The following is a 26,190-nucleotide window of genomic DNA, read 5'->3' as shown; positions in this document are numbered from 1 at the left end:
GAAGATGATTAGGAAGGATGATTAGGAAGGAGGAGAAGGATGTAGAAAAGGAAGATGATTAGGAAGGATGATTAGGAAGGAGGAGAAGAAGGATGTAGAAAAGGAAGATGATTAGGAAGGATAATTAGGAAGGAGAAGGAGAAGGATATAGAAAAGGAAGATGATTAGGAAGGAGGAGAAGGATGTAGAAAAGGAAGATGATTAGGAAGGATGATTAGGAAGGAGAAGAAGGATGTAGAAAAGGAAGATGATTAGGAAGGATAATTAGGAAGGAGAAGGAGAAGGATATAGAAAAGGAAGATGATTAGGAAGGAGGAGAAGGATGTAGAAAAGGAAGATGATTAGGAAGGATGATTAGGAAGGAGGAGAAGGATGTAGAAAAGGAAGATGATTAGGAAGGATAATTAGGAAGGAGAAGGAGGAGGATATAGAAAAGGAAGATGATTAGGAAGGAGGAGAAAGATGTAGAAAAGGAAGATGATTAGGAAGGATAATTAGGAAGAGGAGAAGGATGTAGAAAAGGAAGATGATTAGGAAGGATGATTAGGAAGGAGAAGGAGAAGGATGTAGAAAAGGAAGATGATTAGGAAGGATGATTAGGAAGGAGGAGAAGGATGTAGAAAAGGAAGATAATTAGGAAGGATAATTAGGAAGGAGAAGGAGAAGGATATAGAAAAGGGAGATGATTAGGAAGGATGATTAGGAAGGAGGAGAAAGATGTAGAAAAGGAAGATGATTAGGAAGGATGATTAGGAAGGAGGAGTAGGATGTAGAAAAGGAAGATGATTAGGAAGGATAATTAGGAAGGAGGAGAAGGATGTAGAAAAGGAAGATGATTAGGAAGGATAATTAGGAAGGAGAAGGAGAAGGATATAGAAAAGGAAGATGATTAGGAAGGAGGAGAAGGATGTAGAAAAGGAAGATGATTAGGAAGGATGATTAGGAAGGAGGAGAAGGATGTAGAAAAGGAAGATGATTAGGAAGGATGATTAGGAAGGAGGAGAAGGATGTAGAAAAGGAAGATGATTAGGAAGGATGATTAGGAAGGAGGAGTAGGATGTAGAAAAGGAAGATGATTAGGAAGGATAATTAGGAAGGAGGAGAAGGATGTAGAAAAGGAAGATGATTAGGAAGGATAATTAGGAAGGAGAAGGAGAAGGATATAGAAAAGGAAGATGATTAGGAAGGATAATTAGGAAGGATGATTAGGAAGGAGGAGAAGGATGTAGAAAAGGAAGATGATTAGGAAGGGTGATTAGGAAGGAGAAGGAGAAGGATATAGAAAAGGAAGATGATTAGGAAGAATGATTAGGAAGGATGATTAGGAAGAGGAGGAGATGGATGTAGAAAAGGAAGATGATTAGGAAGGATGATTAGGAAGAGGAGCAGATGGATGTAGAAAAGAAAAAGGACAAAAAACACAACATAGATACTAAAAAAGGGAATAAAAACGAGGACTTTGACGACGAAGATGACGTAAGAGACGATGATGACAGGAGAAAATGAAGGTGAAGATGATGGTGACGAGAGCAAAAGCGAAGACGTGGATGACGATGACGAAAAAAAAAACGAGAAAAAACGTAGAACTCTAAAATAAAGTAAAGAAGAGAAGGAAGGAGGAGGAGGAGGAGGAGGAGGAGGAAGAGGAGGAGGAGGAGGAGGAGCAAGGAAAAACAACCCATTCCAAAACCCCTCAAGGGCCTCCTCTTCTGTAAGCAAGCAACCCTCCTCCTCCTCCTCCTCCTCCTCTTCCTCCTCCTTCTTCTCCTCCTCCTCTACCTCCTCCTCCTCCTCCTTCTCCATCTCCATCTCCTCCTCCTTCTCCTTCTCCTCCTCCTCTTCCTCTTCTTCCTCCTCCTCCTTCTTCCTCCTTCTTCTCCTTCTCCTCCTCCTCCTCCTCCTCCTCCTTCTCCTCTTCCATCCTATCACCTCACTCCCATCTCATTTCCTCTCATCTCGTCTCGACTAATCTTATCCCATCTTATCTCATGTTATCACGTCTTGTCTCGTTTAGTTTTTATTTATTTCATTTCTTCTTCTCCCTTTCGTCTTCCTTGGTCTTTTCTTTTTTTTATCTTTTCTTTATTTTTTTTCTCATCTCGTGTTCTCTGGTATTTTTTCATCGTTTTTTCTGGGTTATTTATCTCTCCTGGTTTTCCTGTTATCTCTTCTAATCTTATTTCGTCTCCTCTTGGCTATCTTTATCTCATCTCGTCTCTCTTCTTTTCTTGTCTCTCTTCTCCTGTTTTCTCTTTTATCTCCTCATTTCGTATCCTTTTCTTCTCTTCTCTCTCTTCTTTGTTTGCTTTTTTTCATCTCATTTTGCCTCCTCTCCTCTCATGTCCTTCTTTGTCCATCTCATCTCTTCTCATCTCATCTCCTCTTCTAGTCTTCTTTTATTTCTCATCTCGTTTCCTCTTCTCATTTCTCCTCTTCTAATGTCTTCTTTATCTCATCTCTTCTTCTATAGTTTCCTCTTATTATCACCTCGTCTCTTGTCATGTCATCTCATCTGGTCTCACTTTATTTCTCATCTCGTTTCCTCTTGTCTCTCCTCTTGTCTCCTTTCCTCTTGTATCCCTTCCTCTTGTCTCTGGTCCCATTTCATATTATTTCTTCTTTTTTATTTATCTCCTTGGGTCTCCTCTAATCTCACTCCTCTAGTCTTGTTTTTATCTAATCTCACTCTTCTCCTCTTCCCTCGTCTCACTCCACCACATCTCGTCTCCTCTGATCTCAAACTCCGTCTCTTCTGGCTTCATCTTCTCTTATCATCTTGTTTCTTACAGTGTCCTTTAATTTCGTCTCTTCCGGCCTCTTTATCTTCTCTTCTCATCTTCTTTCTTCTGGTCTCCTTTACGCTCATGTCGCCAATCTCATCCCCGCAGAAGGAGGAGCCCATTCAGTCTAATCCCATTTCATCTCATTTCTTCTTCTGTGATTTCTCTCCTTGGGTTTCCTCTCATCTCACTCCTCTAGTCTTCTTTTATGTAATCTCACTCTCATCTCGCCAATCTCATCCCCACAGAAGAAGGAGCCAATTGAGTCTAGTCCCATTTCATCTCATTTCTTCTTCTGTGGTTTCTCTCCTTGGGTCTCCTCTCATCTCACTCCTCTAGTCTTCTTTTATGTAATCTCACTCTCATCTCGCCCATCTCATTCCCCGCAGAAGGAGGAGCCCATTGAGTCCCGTGTGCTAAGGATCATCTGCGGGGCCCTCGGGGTGAGCCGCTCCCAGGACGTCTTGCAGAAGAACTTTTTCGACCTGGGCGGCAGCAGCATCACCTCCGTGGGCGTGGTGGTGCGGCTGCGGGAGCTGGGGCTGGATTTGACCCTTGAGAGCTTCCTGAAGGCGGCGACGATTGGCGACGTGGTGAACGATATCCTGAAGGTAAGGCAGTAGAGCACAGACTGTAATTTTTTTTTATTTTTTTTTTATTTTTTTTTTTTTTTTTACGTGTATGCCTGTTCCGCCAGTAGCTCTCTTGAGGGGCCTGGATGAAAGTCGGCCCCAGCTCGTCATGGCGCAGGGAAGTGTTTATAGTGGCGCCATCTTCTCTTGTTATTTTGTTATGTTTTTTTAATTGTTGTGCTCCGTGTGTTTTGTCGCGTCCTCATTGTTTCTTTCAACTGTCTGTCTGTCCACATCCTGCTACAGTTCTCTCATAGGCATTTTGCACATCACATACACCAACACTTCAATGTCATATACACCACACAACGAGGGGTGTTATATGTATTTGTGTGTGTGTGTGTGTGTGTGTGTGTGTGTGTGTGTGTGTGTGTGTGTGTGTGTGTGTGTTTCCGGTGATATGAGAGAAGGGAAAGTAAGATGTGCGTATAAGGGAGGGAGGGAAAGGAGGTGTTTGTGTGTTTGTGTGTGTTTGTTTCCTGACGATATGAGATAAGGTAAGGCAAGGTGTTTGTGTGTGTGTGTTTGTTTGTTTGTTTCTCTTTCCAAACGTTATAAAAGGAAGCAAACAAAGAGAGGAAGCAAACTAATATGTGTTTGTTTGTTTGTGTGTTTCTTTGTATGTGTGTGGGGGGGGGGGGGGGTTACATTATTTAACAAGCTCGTTATCAGGACACTTCTCCTCCCGAAATGGACCTCTCTTTTTGGCCACTCCTCTGTACTCTATTCAGGAGCAGTAAGTAGCAGGCTTTTTTCTTTAATATTGTTTTCTTTTTTTTACGCCCTTGAGCTGTCTCCTTTGCTGTAAAAAAAAATATATCCTGTCTATCCTATTTGTAAGCGTACCTTTTTTTTTTTTTACAACAAAGGAAACAGCTCAAGGGCACATAAAAAGGAAACAATAATAAAAAAAAAAGCCCGCTACTCGCTGCTCCTACAAAAAAAAATTAATCACAAATCCCTTCACTGGTACGGCGGACATGATAATAGGCGGTGGCCGAACTGGTAGCGTACTGGACCCACATTCGCCGCGTGATGGACGACGCGGGTTCGAATCCTCACGCTACCACTCGGATTTTTCAGTCACCGCCGAGTGGCTTAAAACTACCCACATGCTGTCCTGAAGACCACCCATCAACCCGGACTCTAGAGGAAGCCGTCCAAGCGAATCAAGAACGAGTTCCGGGGGGCAGCATGAGCCAACGCAAGATGGCGCCACTATAAACACTCGCCTGCGCCAGAACGGGCTGGGCCGACCATCAGGCCCCACCTGGAAGAAGCCTTGGGCCGACCATCAGGCCCCACCGGGAAGATGCCTACCGGCGCAATAGGCAACAACGTAAAAAAAAAAAAAAAAAAAAAAATTACACAGGGGCATTAAATCGCAGAGCACAGTCCTAATATCGCATTCCCGTTACAGCTTTGGGAACGGTCTCATTACGTGCTCATCGCGGGGCGGAAAATTAATAAACACGGACGATTATTCGGCGCGCGGGGAAACTAATTAACGCTCACGCCGCGCCGGGAAATAGAATAAAAAGTGTTAAGTGTCGTGATGGCAGAGGCGGGGCGTTGATTAAACCTGAGTGCCCTTGCGAGGAGGATGGTGACGACAACAACAACAACAACAACAACGACAACAACAATGACAACAACAACAACAACAAAAACAACAACAACAACAACAACAACAATAAAAGCTCCAATAAGAACAAGAAGAATAAAAAGAAGAGAAGAAATACAAGAAGAAATAGAAGAAGAAATTGAAGAAGAGGAAGGAGAAGAGGAAGAAGAGGAAGGAGAAGAGGAAGAAGAAGAAGAAGAAGAAGAAGAGGAAAAACAACAATAACAACAACAACAACGTCACTAAATACAAACAAACACAATCGGATTAAATAAACCGCTCTGTCGATTGTGTTCAGTGACGCGTAAGAAGAGCACACACACACACACACACACACACACACACAACCCCACCCCCCCCCCTTGCCCTCCCCTCACACACCCTAACCACCACCCTCTCATCTCCCTTCTGTCCCCCCACCCCCCAAAAAAAAACCTCCCACCCCCCTTTCCTCCTCACCCTAGACAACTAATCTCCCTCTCTCCCTTCTGCCGCGCCCCCTACAGGCAAAAACAATGGCCGAAGTGATGAACCTCTTCTGCTCGCCCTGCCCCGCCCCGGCCTCCACCAGCCCCACACAGCTCTCCGGCAGAAGGGGCAGCAGGAGAGCCGAGGAGATCACCCTAGGAGGCGGCGTGGTCGGGGGGGGAGGAGGAGGCGGTGGCGGAGGAAGAGACATGGAGGAGGAGGAGGAGGAGGAAGAAGACCCCGTGGCTGATTTGGGTATCCCCGCACTACACCCCGACCTCCCCGTCTCCTGCAGAAGTAGCCCGCACGCCCTGCCAGCGGGGAAGACGAAGGGGATACGGCTGGCGCAGTTACACACACTCCCCGTCTCTCAGGTAAGGGCTAGTGTGACGGAGATGAGCACGGAGGCAACGCAGAGACAACGCACCCATTTGTCTCTCAGGTAAGCCATAACATAACCTCAATGGCTAATGTGACAGAGATGCGCACTGGGGCCACGCGTACCTAGAGCAGTTGTACACTCTTACGTCTCTCAGGTAAGGGCTAGTGTGACGGAGATGAGCACAGAGGCAACGCAGAGACAACGCACGCACTTCGTTTCTCAGGTAAGCCGTAACGTAACTTCAAGGGCTAGTGTGATAGAGATGCGCACTGGGGCCACGCGTACCTAGGGCAGTTGTACACTCTTACGTCTCTCAGGTAAGGGCTAGTGTGACGGAGATGAGCACAGAGGCAACGCAGAGACCTCGCACACACATCGTTTCTCAGGTAAACGTAACATAACCTCAAGGGCTAGTGTGACAGAGATGAGCACTGGGGCAACGCGTACCTAAAGCAGTTGCGCACTTTTTCGTCTCTCAGGTAAGCCATAACATAACCTCAAGGGCTAGTGTGACAGAGATGCGCACTGGGGCCAAGTGTACCTAAAGCAGTTGCACACTCTCGTCTCTCAGGTCAGCCATAACACAACCTCGTGGGATAGTGTGACGGATTTGAGTACCAGGGCCACGAATACATAGGGCAGTTGTTGTTTTATTGTTGTTGTTTTTTTCACAACAAAGGAGCCGGCTCAAGGGCAACAAAAAGTGTATAAAAAAAGCCCGCTACTTGCCGCTCCCAACAACAGAAAATAGCAGAGTGGCCAAAACAGAGGTCAACCTCGGGTGGAGAGGTGTCTAAATACACTCTCCTTGAAAGAGGACAAGTCATAGGCAGGAGGAAATACAGACGAATTAAGGCTGTTCCAGAGTTTACCAGTGTAAGGGATGAAGGAGTGAAGATGCTGATTAACTCTTGCATAAGGGGTTTGGATAGTATAGGGATGAGCAAGAATAGAAAGTCGTGTGCAGCGGGGCCGCGGAAGGGGGGGAGGCATGCAGTTAGCAAGTTCAGAAGAGCAGTCAGAGCGTCACTTACCTTCCTCTGCAAGTCGTGAGGGATGATGACGGCGTGAGTGTTGCCACGTCCGTGTGTCACCCTCCGTATCACTGCACTGTAACCTGTCGTAGAGAAGGAGATCAGTTATTAGTCTATATAAGAAAAATCGAGGTTGCAGGGTAGGAATATGAATGAGAAAGAGAGAGAGAGAGAGAGAGAGAGAGAGAGAGAGAGAGAATCATCCTCCCCATTCTCCCCCTCCACACAGCCCTATCTCCCCTCACCCTCCTTCATCGCCTCCGTCAAGAAATATAGATAGACAGATAGATAGATAGAGAGACCCACCATTCCCCATCCCTTCCCTAACCACTCAGCCTCTCTATCTTCTCTCCCTCTCCCTCTCCTTCCCTCGCTCTCTCCCTCCTTCATCGCCTTCGTCAAGAGATACAGATAGATAGACAGATAGATAGATAGAGAGAGAGACCCACCATTCCCCATCCCTTCCCTAACCACTCAGCCTCTCTATTTTCTCTCCCTCTCCCTCTCCCTCCCTCGCTCTCTCCCTCCTTCATCGCCTTCGTCAAGAGATACAGATAGATAGACAGAAAGATAGAGAGAGAGAGACCTGCCATTCTCCATCCATTCCCTAACCACTGCGTCCCTCCCTCTCTCCCTTCCTCCCCTCCTTTCCTCTCTTCCTCTCTCCCTCCTTCACCGCCTTCGTCAAGAGATACAGATAGATAAAGATAGATAGAGAGAGACCCTCCCACCATTCTCCATCCATTCCCTAACCTCTGCGTCCCTCCCTCTCTCCCTCTCTCCCCTCCCTCCCTCCTTCACCGCCTTCTCCAACAGGGTGTGGACAAGGCAACAGTTATCGAGATGGTCGCGGAGAGCTTCGCCGCCAGGAACCCTCTGGACGTGGCCGCGGGGGTGACGAGGGCCGCCCACAGGGTCCTGCTGGGTAACCTGTGGCCCTGCCTGGTGCATGATGACCTCAGCTTCGTGGTAAAGGACCCGAAGCGAGGGATCCTTGGAGTGGCCATCAACACTGACCTCTTCAATGAGCCACAGGTGAGTGATGTTGTTTTCTTCTTTTTTTCTTCTTTTTCCATCACCTTTTCTTCCTTCATCCCTTCGTTGTCTTGTCCCAGTGAGTGATGTTGTTTTCTTCTTTCTTTCTTTCCTCCTTTTTTTCCTTCATCTCCTTCCTTCCTTCCTTCGTTGTCTTGTCCCAGGTGAGCGTTGTTGTTGTTGCTGTTTTCTTCTTTCTTTCTCCTTCTTCCATCACCTTTTCTTCCTTCATCCCTTTGTTGTCTTGTCCGTTCCTCTGCTTCCCATCATCATCATTCTTTCCGTTCTCTCTTCCTCCCTTCGCTGTTTTGCTCTCCTCTTCTTTGCATCGCCTATTTTCGCTGTCTCCTCTTCATTTCTCCTCTTTTCCATCACCTTCCTTTCTTCCTTCCTTCATCCTTTCGCGGTCTTAATTAATCCTGTTCGTTCCTCTACTTCGTCATCATCCTTTCCGTTCTCTCTTCATCCCTTCGCTGTCTTGCTCTCCTCTTTCTCCCTCTTCTTCGCATCGCTTCTGTCCGTTCCTCTACATCCCATCATCATCATCCTCTCCGTTCTCTCTTCATCCCTTCGCTGTCTTGCTCTTCTCTTTGTCCCTCTTCTTCGCATCGCTTCTGTCCGTTCCTCTACATCCCATCATCATCATCCTTTCCGTCCTCCGTTCATCCCTTCGCTGTCTTGCTCTCCTCTTTGTCCCTCTTCTTCGCATCGTCTATTGTTGTCCTTCCTTCCCTTCGTTGTCTCTTCATTTCTCCTTCTTCCGTCTTTCCTTCACCCACTAGCTATCTCTTCTTTCTACCTTCTCTCATCAACTTCTTTCGTTCTTCTTAATTAATCCCTTTGCTGTCTTCAACTCCTCCTCGTTCCTCCAATTATCTTGCCATCATCATCCCTTTCGTTCTTCCTTCATCCCGTCGCTGTCTTATACTCCTCCTCGTTCCTCTTCCTTCCATTATCATCCCTTCCGTTCTTCCTTCACCCTCTCATAGTCGTAAATGAACTCTTCGTTATCTCTTTCTCCTCTTCGTTCTTCTTCTTCTTATCACCTCCTGTCCTTCCTTCACCTTCCTTCATCCCTTCTCTGTCTTATACTCCTTCTTGTTCCTCTTCCTTCCTTTATCATCCTCTCCGTTCTTCGTAAATGAACTCTTCTTCCCTCTTTCCATTATCCCTTTCTCCTCTTCGTTCCTCTTCCTATCCTTACCTCCTGTCCTCCCTTCACCTTCCTGCACACCTGTTCTCAAGGTCAAGGTGTCAGGTATCGAAGTCTCAGTGAACTTTCCTTCCTCTTCCTTCTTTTTATGACCTTCAAATTCTACTTTGGTATATGAGATCTATGAGTCAAATTCTACTTTGGTATATGAGATCTATGAGTCAAATTCTACTTTGGTATATGAGATCTATGAGTCAAATTCTACTTTGGTATATGAGATCTATGAGTCAAATTCTACTTTGGTATGGGATCTACACGTTTCGTTCATTTAATATGGCTTAAATAAAACATTTTACATATACATATATTTATTTAAAAAAAGATCATTGGGTTGGGATCACAATACAGTATACATCGCATGCCAAAGTAGATTCATGACACGTAGATCGCATACCAAAGTAGATTCATGACACGTAGATCGCATACCAAAGTAGATTCATGACACGTAGATCGCATACCAAAGTAGATTCATGACTCGTAGATCGCATACCAAAGTAGATTCATGACACGTAGATCGCATGCCAAAGTAGATTCATGACACGTAGATCGCATACCAAAGTAGATTCATGACTCGTAGATCGCATACCAAAGTAGATTCATGACACGTAGATCGCATACCAAAGTAGATTCATGACACGTAGATCGCATACCAAAGTAGATTCATGACACGTAGATCGCATGCCAAAGTAGATTCATGACTCGTAGATCGCGTACCAAAGTAGATTCATGACACGTAGATCGCATACCAAAGTAGATTCATGACACGTACATCGCATACCAAAGTAGATTCATGACACGTAGATCACATACCAAAGTAGATTCATGACACGTAGATCGCATACCAAAGTAGATTCATGACACGTACGTAGATCGCATACCAAAGTAGATTCATGACACGTAGATCGCATACCAAAGTAGATTCATGACACGTAGATCGCATGCCAAAGTAGATTCATGACACGTAGATCGCATACCAAAGTAGATTCATGACACGTACGTAGATCGCATACCAAAGTAGATTCATGACACGTAGATCACATACCAAAGTAGATTCATGACACGTAGATCGCATACCAAAGTAGATTCATGACACGTAGATCGCATACCAAAGTAGATTCATGACACGTAGATCACATACCAAAGTAGATTCATGACACGTAGATCACATACCAAAGTAGATTCATGACACGTAGATCACATACCAAAGTAGATTCATGACACGTAGATCGCATACCAAAGTAGATTCATGACACGTAGATCGCATACCAAAGTAGATTCATGACACGTAGATCGCATACCAAAGTAGATTCATGACACGTAGATCGCATATCAAAGTAGATTCATGACACGTAGATCGCATACCAAAGTAGATTCATGACACGTAGATCACATACCAAAGTAGATTCATGACACGTAGATCGCATACCAAAGTAGATTCATGACACGTAGATCGCATACCAAAGTAGATTCATGACACGTAGATCGCATACCAAAGTAGATTCATGACACGTAGATCGCATACCAAAGTAGATTCATGACACGTAGATCGCATACCAAAGTAGATTCATGACACGTAGATCGCATACCAAAGTAGATTCATGACACGTACGTAGATCGCATACCAAAGTAGATTCATGACACGTAGATCGCATACCAAAGTAGATTCATGACACGTAGATCGCATACCAAAGTAGATTCATGACACGTACGTAGATCGCATACCAAAGTAGATTCATGACACGTAGATCGCATACCAAAGTAGATTCATGACACGTAGATCGCATACCAAAGTAGATTCATGACACGTAGATCGCATACCAAAGTAGATTCATGACACGTAGATCGCATACCAAAGTAGATTCATGACACGTAGATCGCATACCAAAGTAGATTCATGACACGTAGATCGCATACCAAAGTAGATTCATGACACGTAGATCGCATACCAGAGTAGATTCATGACACGTAGATCGCATACCAGAGTAGATTCATGACACGTAGATCGCATACCAAAGTAGATTCATGACTCGTAGATCGCATACCAAAGTAGATTCATGACTCGTAGATCGCATACCAAAGTAGATTCATGACTCGTAGATCGCATACCAAAGTAGATTCATGACACGTAGATCGCATACCAAAGTAGATTCATGACACGTAGATCGCATACCAAAGTAGCACTCCGTCTTTCCTTCATGACCTCTTCCAGCCTTCCTTCTTCCTTCGCCCTCTTCCTTCCATGACCTTTTTCCGCGTTCCTTCATGACCTCCTTCCACCCTGATGAACTCTCTCCATCCTTCCTTCACCACCTGTCCCTCCTTCAATGACCTCTTCCAACCTTCCTTCACAAACTTCATCCTTCCTTCACGACCTGTCCCTCCTTCCATGACCTCTTCCCATCCTTCCTTCACCTCCTCCGTCCACCCCCAGGTCGAGGTCCCAGCCAGCATGGAGGTGGTCGCCAGTCTCCACGCCCCGCTAGAGGAGGAGGCCCGTCACTACCTTCGCCAGGAGACCACCTTCGCCTCAGCCTCCCCCTCCAACGCGGGCAGCAGGCGGAACAGCACGGTGGGGGGGACGAGGCGGAACAGCGGCGGCGGGAGTAGGCGAAACAGCAGCGCCAGCCAGGCCCCGCGTGGAGGGTGCCTGGGAGCAACCCCTCGATGGCTCCACAACCTCTTCCTCGCCACCAGCAGCTGTCTCTCCCCGCAGGTAACTTAATCAACAGTAAAGGTAAAGGAGGAAGAGGTGAAGGAAAAAGGAGATAAGAGGGAGGAAAGGGAGAGAAGGAAAAAAGATGAGAGAGAGGAAGTAGAGAGAGAGGAAAGGGAGGAAAGAAAATAAGAGAAAGAGGAGGTGGAGGAAAAAAAGGAGATAAGAGAGGGAGGGAGAGGAAAGAGAGAGAGAGAGAAAGGTGAGGGAGGAAAGGGAGAAAATAAGGAACGGTTTTGTGGGGAAGGGAGAGAAAGGGGAAGACGGAGGGAGGGGGGAAAGGAAGAGGTGAAGAAAAAAAGGGAGATAAGAAACGAAGGGAGTGGAGAGAAAGGAAAGGGAGAGATGATGGAGAAAAGGGAGAAAATGGGGAACGGTTTTGTGGGGAAGGGAGAGAAAGGGAGAGGACGGAAGGGGTGAGAGAAGGGTGAGAAAGGAGAAAAGGAAGGGAGGAAAGGGGAGAGGTGAGGGAGGAAAGGAAGAAAATGAGAAGCAGTTTTGTGGAGAAGGGAGAGAAAGGGTGAGGAAGGAAAGGGTGAGAGAAGGGTGAGGAAGAAGGGGAGTTACCTTGCACTTAATGAGCATGGGGCAGCCTCAGTCAAGGTAGAAATATGCCCGGGAAGGTACCTTACACAGATACCTTAATGAGGGTTTGGGTTAATTAGGGTACTACAGCATTAATGACGTGGAAATGAGAAAAATGCCAAATTAGGGAAGCTTACATGGGTGGCTTAATGAGTGTTGGTTTAATTAGGGTACTTAAAGCATTAATGAGATGGAAATGTGGAGATGAAGTTAATGTTATTTATGATACTACTACTACTACAACTACTACGACTACTACAATTACCACCCAGCTACCACTACTACTACTACTACTACTACTAGTACTATTACCACCCAGCTACCACCACCACTACTACTACTACTACTACTACTACTACTACAATTACCACCACTACTACTACTACTACTACTACTACTACCCCCACTACTTTTTTGCTTGTTTTTACAGTAGAGGAAAAAGCTGAAGGAAAAAACAAAAAAAAAAGCCCACTAATCATTGACCCTATATGAAAAAGTGTATACATGAGCCTACTACTACTACCACTACTACTACTACTACTGTTACTACTTCTGCAGGACAATGTGAGGCTGTCGCTGCACTTGGAGAAGGAGGTCGTGAAGTTGGCGAAGAACAGGCTGTACCACGGAGTCTTCACAGTCAACTCCAACCCTCTCAACCAGGTACGCACACACACACACACACACACACACGCACACACACACACACACACACACACACACACACACACACATATTTTTTTATCTCAACCTCTGTTTTTTCCCTTTCTTCTTTTCTGTGCAACTAACCTCCAAATGCATCTAATATGACCCTATGTCTATCTATTTATCTATCTATTTATTTCTATTTCTCTCTATATATTTATCTATCTTTGTCTCTATTGCTCTCTGTACTATATCAATTTTTTTTTTTTATTTATTTCTATATCTTTCTATCTGTCTATGTCTCTCTATGTACAGTAAAACCTCACCATTTGCGCCCTCGCCATTTGCGCATCTTCAGACCAAATGGTGAGGTTTTACTGTATATCTATCTATCTGGCTCTCTATATATAACTATCAATGTAAATCTATAACTCTCTCTCTCCCCTCTCCAGCTGCTGTGCGAGACCTTCCTTGGCTACGAGCGGACTGGTGCCGTGCGTGTCAACTCCTTCGTGCACCATGGCCGCCGCCCCTTCGCCTCCCTCCCCCACCACCTCCTGCTCGTGGCCATGACCAAGGCACTCTAGGCCCCCACTATGACCCTATCACATGACCTCTGATGACCACGGCACACTAGGTCACCTGCACCCCTTAAACCCCCCTGCCCCCTTTCCATCACGACTTTTGTTGACCTCCTTGTGGCCTAAAACCCCCAATTCCTAGTGAATGTCATGGCCCACAGTAACTTTTATTTGACCTGGTGACCTATAGTTACCTTTAATTCTTGACCTCCATGACCCTCTGTATGTTGAGTACCCTCCATTGCCCTCTGATGACCTCTAATGTCCTAAGATGACCTCTACAGTGTACCCAGATGACCCACACACAAGCCTACGCCAACTCTGTAAATGTTCATGACCCTCAGTGACCTGTGCTGACCCTGGTGTTGTTCTGTGCCTCTTGTGTGACCTCCACTACTCTTGGTTTGCTCTGTGACCTCTCCCAAGAGTCTTAATGATTAAAAAATGTCTTAACGATAGAACGGCTTGCTTCCCTTGTGAGGTGGAGGCCTGGCTTGCTACAGCAGGGCTCCAAGCACCCGTCAGTTGTGGGGCAGCAGTGTACAGGCGTGTGCTTGGAGAGCCATCGCGTTCAGTAAGCACCACCAGGAAGCCATGCATTGGTCAGAAGTCAGACTTAACCCTAATGTGCTATAATTTTACAACACAATCAGTAGTCACTGGCGTTGGGTTTGGTGAGTGACATGCATCACACACATCAGCAGCCCTGATTGAAGAGAAACATGTCAAACCGAGTTAATCCTCAGCCATGAGGTGAAGCAGCCACCCACGGAAAGGCTCGGTGGAAAGAAGGTATTGAGAGCTTCAAGTGTACAGAAATAGTTTATTATGTTTTTTCCATAGTGCCAGTAGGCTTTCTTGAAGTGCCTGGTGGATGGCTCCACCCTGTTGGTGGCACAGAAGAATTAAATATGAAGTGGCTGCCATTATATACAACTAGCCTGGCCCACGCTGCCGCCGTACGCTCCTCTTGACAGCATTGTCAGCTGCTTGTGACGGCACTTGAACCCAAGCCTTCAGGATTACCACGTCTGCATCAATCCGCATCTGGGAAGGTCGTAAAAACTCCTTTGACATAATGCAGAGCCCTCACTCACCCACAAGGGGATACATTAATGTGGATAACTGAGGTTCACTGTTGGCATTTCAATAATTCCCATTCAGGGGCTGTTTAAGGGACTTTGTGCTGAGTGGGGTTTGTGGGTGTTCAGTGTCTTTCATCTCACAGGTCTGCATATCTTGGATGAATGGAACCTTTGTGTTTGTATTATGTGAATTATAGAAATGCCATCAAATCTGCATAAAGATAATCTATACTATTTTCATTTTTTACATATCACATTAATGCTAGTTGCTATTTTTAATATAACTCAACTGTATAGGAACAAGCATATCAGTGGGGCTAACATGCTGGGGAGAGGGAATTCTTGCATGGAACTTTGCTGCCTACCAGAATTTCCATTACTGTTTCATTGACTTAGCCGATGCTTTCCTTAGCTTAGCCGCAGCAAGATACTAAGCCCTAAATTGCTTTGAACAATCCAACATGGCCTCGTTAGTGGTTATGAAGATGTATGCAATGTTTAAAAAGTCAGGTGCGAGCAATGGTTGATTCTGGGGCCAAAACATTCTCTATTCTTTTTCCAATATCTCTCTTTCTCACACACACACAAGAGGAAACAACGCTGAATTTTATCTTTTCATATTCTAAGGATCGCTTTCACAGTCACTTTGTTTATTTTGTTCGTTACCAATGGCGGCGATCGACACTAGTTTTCCACGTGAAACTGGCCTATGGGGGGTAGTGGCGGTTGCAGAGGAAGCGAGAGGTGTTGAGAGTGTGTAGCAAGGTGTGGGGCTAGGCTAACCCCGCAGCCGCCACTACCCCATCGGCCAGTTTTACGTGGAAATACTGTAGCTGCGATCACCGCCATTGGTAACGATCAAAACAAACAAAACAACTGTGAAAGCGGCCCTTAACCTCTTAAACGTTTCTACTTTATCACTATTCTACACACGAAGGGGATGCACTTTCCATAACACACACAAGAGGAAACAACGCTGAATTTTATCTTTTCATATTCTAAACGTCTCAATGTTTCTACTTTATCACTATTCTACACACAAAGGGGATGCACTTTCCATAACACACACAAGAGGAAACAACGCTGAATTTTATCTTTTCATATTCTGAACCTCTCAATGTTTCTACTGAATCACTATTCTACACACGATGGGGACGCACTTTCCATAACACACACAAGAGGAAACAACACTAAATTTTATCTTTTCATATTCTAAACCTCTCAATGTTTCTACTTTATCACTATTCTATACATGAACTGGATGCACTTTCCATAACAATGCTCTCAATCATCAACAGAAACCCATGCAACATTAACCCGGTAGCAGCGACGGGCCAAATTTGTGGCTTTACCATGTAGCAGCGATGGACTAAATTTGTGGCTTTACCGTGTAGCAGCGACGGGCCAAATTTGTGCCATGATATAAACCCAAAAAAATAGATGATACATAATCTGATCACAAATCCTTTTATATATATTATGAAATGGTTTGTGTGAGGGGTGACTTTTTCTCATTTTTCTCGCTTGGAGGGACCATTAAGAAACATGATCCCCGCTGCTACCGGGTTAAGCTAGACGCAACAGACGCTTCCCATGATCAAAACTAAGAACAACACCAAAGAAAACTCACCCACCATGACCTTATAAGCAATACCAAAGATGTGTAATTTTATGCAAAGTGCAGCTCGCCCTAACTCTACCAGCCTGGGGCCAGATTCATCAAGCCACTACAAGACCGGTTGTTGGTATAAGTCTTTAAGTAAATTTGTCCTCTACGAATGATTTTTGTGTTTAGGCTGCTCCGATGACAGTGAATGAAGTACTGACCTGGTCGACACTTCTTTCATTGCCATTGGTTCGCCTTAAGATCAAGAGCGTTCCTAAATGATGGAGTTACCAGAAGACTTACCAACAACAGGTCTCGTAAGTGGTTTGATGAATCCGGCCTCTGGTGTGTGTGTGTGTGTGTGTGTGTGTGTGTGTGTGTGTGTGTGTGTGTGTGTGTGTGTGTGTGTGTGTGTCATCCACCATAATACTCATTCATGGCTGTTTACATGTCTACAGGGTCATCATACTTGTCCATAAACATATATAATAAAAAAATACATTGGGTTCAGTGAGTTTTAATTCAAGTACCTTATGATCTACTTATAGGCTGGGTAGGCTTGTGTTGGTAGGCAGGGTTATTTTATATGACTGCTGTAGCATTGTGTCTGAAAATTAATGGTCTGAAAATATGTATGAAAATTGAGGATGTCTGAAAATGTGCATGTCTGAAAATTGATGGTGTCTGAAAACTGATGTCTGAAAACTGATTATGTCTGGAAATTGATGTAGCCTATGTCCATACCTGGGCACTTCCGCACCTCGGTCCGGACCTCCGCTCCTCCGCACCTGCGGACCGCCAAACGAGGTGCGGAAGCCCGGAAGTGCGGAACGTTTTCAAAAGTGCGGAAGTAACAGGTGCGGACAGGGGAAATTTTGGGTCCAGACTTCCGCACCTGAGATTTTCAAAGATAAAAAACGAAGACGACAAACAGTCCGCGGCATTACTTTCGCGCGTTTTGGCGGGCTATGTGCTACCAGCTGATCACTGTGTCAATTTTCTTTTTCTTTTCAGAATCTTTTGACATTTAGTGATTCACTGCGATTATTTAGTGTTTAGTGTTTACAAATAAACATGGACAGATACGTGAAAAGAGGTGATAGCGACAGGAGCAGGAGTGTGTCAGGGGATAGTAGCGTCAATAGCGTGAGCTACAGAACCAGCACGCCTGCACCGTCATCCTCCAGAACCCCTACGCCGCTGGCGACGTCAGACATTTCCTTGTCTGACGTGGAGCTGGACCCCTTCCAGTGTAATGCCAGAATTTAATTAAGAATGGGAAAATGTAAATTAGGGAGGAATAAGCCGTTACCGCATAGAACATTCCAGACTCGCGCTTGAGAGGCCCACCCCATTTGAAGGTAAATATATATATATATATATATATATATATATATATATATATGAAGCTTGATGTATTATTGCCTTGTACTAATTTGTTTTATTTTTGAGGTGCGGACTAGTTTTTTCAGGCGCGCTTTAATAGTTTTGCGTACAGTAGCGGAGGTGCGGAGGTCCGGTAGCGGACCGAGCGAAAAAATTTTAGGCGCGGAAGTACAGGTGCGGACTACCTGCGTCCGAAGTGCGGAGGAGCGGTAGCGGACTACCCCAAATCCAGTAACGCGCCCAGCTCTGCCTATGTCTGAAAATTGGTGATGTCTGAAAATTGATGTAGCCTATGTCTGAAAATTGGTGATGCCTGAAAATTGATGTAGCCTATGTCTGAAAATTGGTGATGTCTGAAAATTGATGTAGCCTATGTCCGAAAATTTATGATGTCTGGAAATTGATGTAGCCTATGTCTGAAAATTGATGGTGGCTTAAAAGTGATGCCTGGAAATTGATGTCTGAAAATTTATGATGTCTGAAAATTTATGATACCTGAAAATTATACAATGTCTAAATTATGTGATGTCTAAAAATTATATGATGTCTGAAAGTTTGTCTGAAAGTTGTCTGAAAATTGATGTTTGAAAATTTATGATATCTGAAAATTTATGATATCTGAAAATTTATACCTGAAAATTATACAATGTCTAAATCATGTGATGTCTAAAAATTATATGATGTCTGAAAGTTTGTCTGAAAATTTGTCTGAAAGTTGTCTGAAAATTAATGAAGGAAGTTGCATCTCTATACACTCTAAATTAAGGCAAACTAATGCTAATAATAAAATACACCCACTACAACAAAATTCTAATACTACAACTAACACACACACTATCGGAAGGCACTACAAGAAAATCCCTAAAAAGAAAACTCGCTAAATTAAGGGCCAACTCTACTAAAATTTCACCACTTCCTCCTCTTTTGCTAAATTAAGGGCCAACTCTACTAAAATTTCACTACTTCCTCCTCTTTTGCTAAATTAAGGGCCAACTCTACTAAAATTTCACTACTTCCTCCTCTTTTTCTTTTTTTTACAGCGAAGGAGACGGCTCAAGGGCAACAAAAAAAGTGAAAAAAAAAAAGCCCGTTACTCGCCGCTCCCATAATAGACAAAAGTAAAGAGTAGCCAAAAGAGAGGTCAATTTTGGGTGGTCTTTCCCTATTTTTTTTTTTTTTTTTTTTTTTTTTTTACATCAAAGGACATGGCTCAGGGGCAACAAAAAGTACAAAAAAAAAAGCCCGCTACTTCCTCCTTCCTCTAAAATTTCAGCACTTCTTCCTTTTTTTTTTTTTTTTTTTTTACATCAAAGGACAAGGGGAAAAAAAAAAAAAAAAGCCTGTTACTCACCGCTCCCATAATAGACAAAAAGTAAAGAGTAGCCAAAAGAGAGGTCAATTTCCGGTGGTCTATTTCCCCTTCCCAATTTCCTCCTTCCTCAATTTCACAACTGCTTCCCTCCTCTATTTCCCACACTAGATCACACACTCTCATGCTCTAAGGAACCTCATCGTCAACTATATACAGTACCGCACCTTCCTCCTCACCTCTCAGATCTTGAACCCGCTGTGTATGGCCGCCACTCCAAAGGTCATGTTTTCGTAGGTCACGTTCCTGAAGCCGGAGTCCTCGATCATCTCCTTGAACGTATCCTGGAGAGTTTTGGACATTCATGAGACACAGATGAGAGGGGAGACTTTGTTATTTAAATGGCTATCTTCTACACAGGAAAATGCCAAAACCGGTTAACCAGTTCACTGTGATTGGTAGCTTTTTGTCCTTCACTGGTAGCCTGGTAACATATACTCCCAGGTCTTTCTCTGCCTCTGTGGTGGATAGTGGAGTGTTTCCCATGTGGTATTGATATCCTTTCCCCTCCCAATGTGCATGACTTTACATTTTTCTTCATTGACTTGTAGCAGCCACTTTTTGTTTCATTTCTGTAGTTTGATGTCTTATTGTAGGAAATCCGCAGTTAAGGGGTTAATCGCATATGACTAAATGACAAGGAGACATATATTAAATTTTCTGCCTCTGTGACTCAATCTAAACTTGCCCATCTTTCGCCTACCTGGTCTGGGAACTTTCTGATGCTCTGGACAAGGTACTGATAGCTGGCCCAGTCCCCGGCAACCACCTGGCCCATGGCGGGGATCACGTTGAAGGAGTACTGGTCATACACCCTGAAATATGCGAAAAATTATGCATCGTTAATTTTTTCCGCAGGTTATATTACGTGCGGCGGAAAGGGAAAAAAATATTGTGATTCGCAGAGGATAATCCCAAAATGAGGCGAAGGGATGAAATACACTCTGCGACAACAAGGGAAATTCTCAGGTGTTTTCAGTTCTCACAACTATTCCCTAAGCCCACAGAGAAGATAAGTAAGGTTCTTGGAGATAGATATATATACGCAAATAGATAATGTACATAGGCTCATATTACGTATCAACAGTGGTCAACAGCTGTTTGGGAATAAGTACAGCCTGGACATCCTAATATTTTTCAAGAATGAGGGACAGCTTAACCCAGTAGCAGCGGGGATCATGTTTCTTAAAGGCCCCTCCAAGCGAGAATAATGAGAAAAAAATCATCACTCACGCAAACCATTTCATAATATATATCAACACATTTGTGGTCAGTTTATGCATCATCTATTTTGGGGGGTCTTTATTGTGGCAAGAATTTGGCCCGTCGCTGGTACACGGTAAAGCCACAAATTTGTCCCGTCGCTGCTACCGGGTTAAGGGGAAAAAACAAAAATAACTAGCTAAAAACAAACAAAAACAAAACACTAGGCGCTGCTCCGGTTTAAGAAAAAGAACGGGGCCAGAATTAGTGTCATGTTGGTGTTGCTGGCAGTAATAATGATGATGTGAATGGTAAGGTAATGGTATCAGGACGCCTCTCCTCCTGAAACTGACCTATCTTTCAGCCACTCCTCTCGACTCTTATGTAGGAGCAGTGAGTACCAGGTTTTTTTTTATTACAGTTTCCTTTTTTTGCCCTTGAACTGTTTCCTCTACTGTAAATAAATAAATAAATAAATACACACAGCCCAACACACTCACCATCTCACGGCGGGGTTGCTGACGTAGCTGAACTCAAGGCACATGAATCTTCCGCCAGGCTTCAGCACTCGGTAAGCTTCATCCAGAGCCTGTAAACAAAATGGCAACACTGAAGAGGACTCATTCTGTACATTAAAGTATACAAGAACGTGTGAAGTTAACGAGGGCTGAACTCAAGGCACATGAATCTTCCGCCAGGCTTCAGCACTCGGTAAGCTTTATCCAGTGCCTGTCAACGAAAGGCCAACACGGAAGAGGACTCATTCCGTACATTAAAGTATACAAGAACGTGTGTATAATTAACGAGGCCGCAGTTTTGTGATATGAGTGGAATGAAGGGAGGAGCAGTGTTGCCAGATTGTCGTACTCTGAACATTGCACTTATCATTTTTAGGCTTCAAGACTTTCGTAACCACACAAACAACGATAGAAAATTAAAGTCATCATTGGAACCGTTAAATATTGATGGTTTTCGTTCGTTTTTGCTAAAGTTATCCGTCAGAAACTACAACAATGGAAAAGTTGGAAAGTTTGGTTTAGTCGGTGCAACATCTGTGATCGTATGCCGGAGAGAGACAGGAGGGGGAAGGAATTATAGAAGGGAACAGACCCCAGGAAACGGGACACAACCCCCGATTAGTACCTGGTACCCATTCACTGCTGGGTGGACAGGGGCGTAAGGTATCAGAAAAGCCGCCCAAATTTTTCCACTCCGCCCGGGAATCGATACAAAAATGCAATGCGCTGAGTACGACAAGTTAGCAATGCTGGGGAGGAGTGCAAATGCTGTCACCACCACACACCTTCTGCACATCGACCACGTTCCTGATGCCAAAAGCGATCGTGTAGCAGTCAAACTCGTCGTCTTCAAAGGGGAGGTTCTGGGCGTCACCACACACCCAGTCAATGCCGCGGTAGCCCAAGGCCTCGGCGCGGTGCCTCCCCACACTCAACATGTTTTCGCTGATGTCACACACGCTGATCTGAAAACCGTAAGCTCCATTCAGCCCATGTGATGATCGGTTTGCATGACTAACTCTCATTCAGTGTTCTTTTAGGGTCGTAGCTTATTCATGAAGTGGGAGTCACCTGTATGTGTAATAATAGGATTGAGTTGGCATTGGAATAGGTCTGGTAAGTCTCATGCAACAAAGAGGATGATAAGATGGGTAAGCAACAGCCCTTGAAATCCTTGTAATAAAAGCCAAATTAAGTGCAGTGTCGGTATTCAGCATAGGGAACAATTCACACAACCTGGACATATATGATCAAATCCCACTAAGGAACTATTAAGTGACGATCAAACCTCTTCTAGTACAAATTTGCAGACAACTTTACACAATCAGTCTAATGAATTTATCTATCTTACTTTTCATCCTTATTTACCTCATAGAGTGGACGGCTGTTATCACTGTCGCTGCTGGTGGTGGTGTCAGTTGTGGTTGTGGTGGTGTCTTGAGGGGAGGCAGCAGCAGCACCAGTCCCTCTCTTCCCTCTAGCATGGCGGAGGTGCTGAACGTAGCGGAACACAATGTCACCTGAACGAACGACAGAGTGCAAGGTCTTTTAAACGAGTGACGAGAAAATCGGTCGAATGTAGCAATAAGAAATGTGGTTGGTGGGCTTTTGTTTCTGTTATTTTGTGCCCTTGAGTTGCTTCCATTGATGTATAAAAAATGAGTAAATAAATGACCAGTAGTTCTAACTTTGACACATGGCCCACTGACTTTACTGACTCAAATTGGCTTCTCAACTTTTCACATTAAATAGACCCTCAACCTTTCTGATTTTAATGGTCGACTTTTCTGACTTTAAATGTCCCCTGAACTATTCTGATTTAAAATGGTCCCTCAACCCCTCTGAATTTAACCCGGTACCAGCGACGGGCCAAATTTGTGGTTTTACCGTGTAGGAGCGACGAGTCAAATTTGTGACAGGATATAAACCCCAAAAAATAGATGATACATAATCTGATCATAAATGTTTTGATATATATTATGAAATGATTTGTGTGAGGGGTGATTTTTTCTCATTTTTCTCGCTTGGAGGAACCATTAAGAAACATGATCCTTGCTGGTACCGGGTTAAATGGCCCCTCAACCTTTCTTATTTTAATGGTCGACTTTTCTGACTTTAAATGTCCCCTAAACTATTCTGATTTAAAATGGCCCCTCAACCCCTTTGAATTTAAATGACTCTTCAACAACTATCTAACACATTTATCACCTGTCTGCCCCTCACTACCCCTCCTTACCTAACCCTCCATGCTCCCAGATTTACAATGAACCATCACTAAGTACTAAAATTCAACCACTTACTCTGTCTTCTATAATTCTATTCCCCAACACTAGACAATGACTTCAAGAGGTAGCGGTCATAGGCACAACACTTATTACCTGTCTGCCTAACCCTCCATGCTCCCAGATTTACACCAAACCATCACTACGTACTAAAATTCAACCACTTACTCTGTCTGCTATTCCCTGACACTAGACAATGACTTCAAGAGGTAGCGGTCATAGGTACCACACTTATCATCTGTCTGCCTAACCCTCCATGCTCCCAGATTTACACTGAACCATCACTACGTACTAAAATTCACCCACTCACTCTGTCTGCTATTCCCTGACATTACACACTGACTTCAAGAGAGAATGCCTGTAAGCACCACTTATTATCTGTCTGCCCTTCACCACCCCTTCTTGCCTAACCCTTCTTGCTTCTATAATTACAACGAACTATCATTAAAATTCAACCACTTCCTTTATCTTCTATTCCCCCAAGGTAACAGCTGTAGGCACCTGTTCCACCTGCCACGTCCAGCAGCTTGGTGTTGGGTCTTGGGTGGAGGCGCGACACAAAGCAGTCCTTCCATGCCCGGTGGATTCCGCCCGACATCAGGTCATTCATGAGGTCATACTTGCTGGCCACATTCTCGAAGACTTTGTGCACTGGAAGCAAAAGGAAGTGAGGAAACAAGTGAAGGGCAGACACGTAATAAATGTGTTAGAGACTTGTTATTGTTAAAGTGAGAAAGGTTGAAGAGCCAATAAGAGAAGAGTATTAAGACGTCTGTCCACCTGAAATTGACCTCTCTTTTTAGCCACTCATCTACACTTGCTTATATGGGGGCAGTGATTAGTGGGCTTTTTTTCTCATCCATTTTTGCCCTCGAGCTGCATAATATCGTATTTTGGAGGTGTGTAGTGACTCTCCACAATTACCAAATATTAAATAAACTATACTTTAAAATTATAACAAACAGTAATTGGGTTCTTTATTATGGTTGAGGAACATATATTTCATCCCTTAACTATAATATGGAGGCGTAATATCGTATTCTGGAGGCGCGCAGTGACTCTCAACAATTATCAAAGATTAAATAAACTATACTTTACAACTATAACAAACAGTAATGGACCGTATTGTCAATACAGGCAACGCCACGCGTGGCCAATCAGTGAACTGTCAAAGCAGTACTTTCCATAGAACTCAAGTTCTGTACTAGTGTGTCTGAGGCTGCCTTCAGGATACAAGGCCTTGGTGCCGCCACCGCTCCATGCCAACGACTGCACACACTTTACTCCTACCCGATTTCCTGACTCCACTTGACATGGAGAAAAACTGAAATCGGGTAGGAGTGAAGTGTGTGCAGTTATCGGCTTGGAGCGACGGCGACATATCATGGCCATGTATCTCGGAGACAGCCTCAGACGCATTCTAGTCTATAACACGATCTCTATGGAAAATTCAGCTTGGAGTTGGGTGGCCACATGTGGCGCTGCCTGTATGGCCAATACGGTCCATTGGGTGCTTGGTTTTATGAGTGGTGACCCTTAAGGTTACCCAGTTTCTGTACCACCACGAGCACGGAAATAAACACACGCATGAAAACCCGACTGAAAGAGGAGGAGGACCTAAGAAGCGATACAAAGCGTTACAGGTCAAAAGAAGGAGATAGTTGACGGGAGGGGCGGAGGGCGGCTCACCTTTCTGGGCCTTTTCCTCTTCAGACACGTTCTCAAAGCCAAAGTGAGTCTCCTTTTCTGCCGAGTACTCGCCCCTGCCGCGCCCCGAGGCTGTGGAGGCGCACCGCAGCTCCCTGGAGGCCACCCGAGCACCGACATGAAGCAGCCGGCAAGCAGCGAGCCAGGACATGTTTGTTTACGTGTGCCCAGACCCAGACCCAGACCAAGGCCAGATGATTTTACGGCCTTTCTAACGGCACCCTTTACATATTAAAACTGCTTGATTGATTGATTGATAGTTTATTGTTGCAAGTAAAACAACAAAGGAGAAGGGAGGAGCATGCCATCCCAACCCCCAGGCAGGACAGAGTGTGATTATACGACTGTTTCTGTGTGTACATTCACCTCTTGGTCTGCTGCGGGTCTCCCTCGAGACAGCCAGCCGTTCCCCTACGGAAGAGCTCCAGAGCTCATAGTACCGATCTTTGGGTAGGACTGAGACCACCCACACAACACACCGCGACAACGAGGTCACAACTCCTTGCCTGACGTCGCGTACCTACTCACTGCTACTATGCATATCAGACCCCATGACATACAGTTTTTCGCAAATATCTTTCAAACGAAGACTCGGACTCGGACGATGAAGTCCTTAAAGCCCTCAAATCACTTAAAACAAATAAAAGTCCTGGACCTGATAAAGTATATCCAACTCTGCTGAAAGAAACAAAGAGCGAAATACTCTCCTCCCTCACAACCGTATTCAATATGTCCGTGCGACAAGGCATTGTCCCTTCAGATTGGAAAAAGGCTAACGTGACACCGATTTTTAAGAAAGGAGACAAAAAAGTACCAGGTAATTACAGGCCCATTAGTCTAACTTCGGTTGTAGGTAAGCTACTTGAGGGCATAATTAGAGACAAAATTGTGAGTTACCTTGAAAGCCACTCATTAATTGGGGACTCACAACATGGCTTCCGAAACAAAAGATCCTGCCTATCAAATCTATTAACCTTTTATAACGACCTCTTCACTGTTTATGACGTAACCAAATCACTGGACGTAGTCTATCTTGATTTCCAGAAAGCGTTTGATAAAGTCCCGCATCATAAATTACTTTACAAATTAAAACAAATAGGTATTGACGGTCAGGTAAACCAATGGATCGCGAATTGGTTGAGCAACAGACAACAAAGAGTAGTGATTGACGGATTTAACTCAGAGTGGGCGCCTGTCACTAGTGGCGTCCCTCAGGGCTCGGTTCTTGGCCCAGTGCTCTTCATTATTTACATCAACGACGTGGATGTTGGACTCAATAACCGCATTAGTAAATTTGCAGACGACACAAAGATTGGCAACTCGGTTCTCACTGAAGAAGACA

The 26,190-nt window shown here is 44.4% G+C and overlaps 2 protein-coding genes across 5 annotated transcripts in view; one reads left to right on the top strand and one right to left on the bottom strand.

Moving 5' to 3' along the window:
- The window catches only part of LOC127004916 (uncharacterized), a 36,293-nt gene extending 21,927 nt beyond the window's left edge, over window positions 1-14,366 (top strand). For both annotated transcript variants that reach the window (XM_050873152.1, XM_050873153.1), the window contains 6 exons: window positions 3,170-3,391; window positions 5,543-5,878; window positions 7,737-7,955; window positions 11,600-11,881; window positions 13,025-13,129; window positions 13,564-14,366. In XM_050873152.1, coding sequence (XP_050729109.1) covers window positions 3,170-3,391; window positions 5,543-5,878; window positions 7,737-7,955; window positions 11,600-11,881; window positions 13,025-13,129; window positions 13,564-13,698 — 1,299 coding nt within the window. In that variant the 3' untranslated portion in view covers window positions 13,699-14,366. The remainder of the gene's footprint in view (window positions 1-3,169; window positions 3,392-5,542; window positions 5,879-7,736; window positions 7,956-11,599; window positions 11,882-13,024; window positions 13,130-13,563) is intronic.
- Window positions 14,367-14,514: 148 nt separating this feature from the next.
- On the bottom strand, window positions 14,515-25,291 carry LOC127004919 (2-methoxy-6-polyprenyl-1,4-benzoquinol methylase, mitochondrial-like). 3 transcript variants are annotated; one of them, XR_007758107.1, is made up of 9 exons: window positions 24,831-25,290; window positions 23,643-23,792; window positions 22,228-22,379; window positions 21,645-21,824; window positions 20,842-20,930; window positions 19,842-19,953; window positions 19,318-19,422; window positions 16,914-16,990; window positions 14,515-14,739 (listed from the first exon to the last, which is right to left on the bottom strand). XR_007758107.1 is itself a non-coding variant. In XM_050873158.1 (8 exons), the coding sequence occupies exons 1-7, from the start codon at window positions 24,997-24,999 to the stop codon at window positions 19,321-19,323; spliced, it is 954 nt and encodes a 317-aa protein (XP_050729115.1). In that variant the 5' UTR covers window positions 25,000-25,291; the 3' UTR covers window positions 14,515-14,739; window positions 19,306-19,320. The 3 variants fall into 3 exon arrangements, 2 of the variants coding, with proteins under 2 accessions (XP_050729115.1, XP_050729114.1); XM_050873158.1 differs by lacking the exon at window positions 16,914-16,990 and having other exon boundaries at window positions 19,306-19,422; window positions 24,831-25,291; XM_050873157.1 differs by lacking the exon at window positions 16,914-16,990 and having other exon boundaries at window positions 24,831-25,287.
- Window positions 25,292-26,190: the final 899 nt, after the last annotated feature.

Source organism: Eriocheir sinensis, chromosome 29, assembly GCF_024679095.1.
Source record: "Eriocheir sinensis breed Jianghai 21 chromosome 29, ASM2467909v1, whole genome shotgun sequence".
Classification (NCBI taxonomy): domain Eukaryota; kingdom Metazoa; phylum Arthropoda; class Malacostraca; order Decapoda; family Varunidae; genus Eriocheir; species Eriocheir sinensis.
Note: the sequence above shows the minus strand (reverse complement) of the source record. Positions and strands in the feature narration are given on the sequence as shown.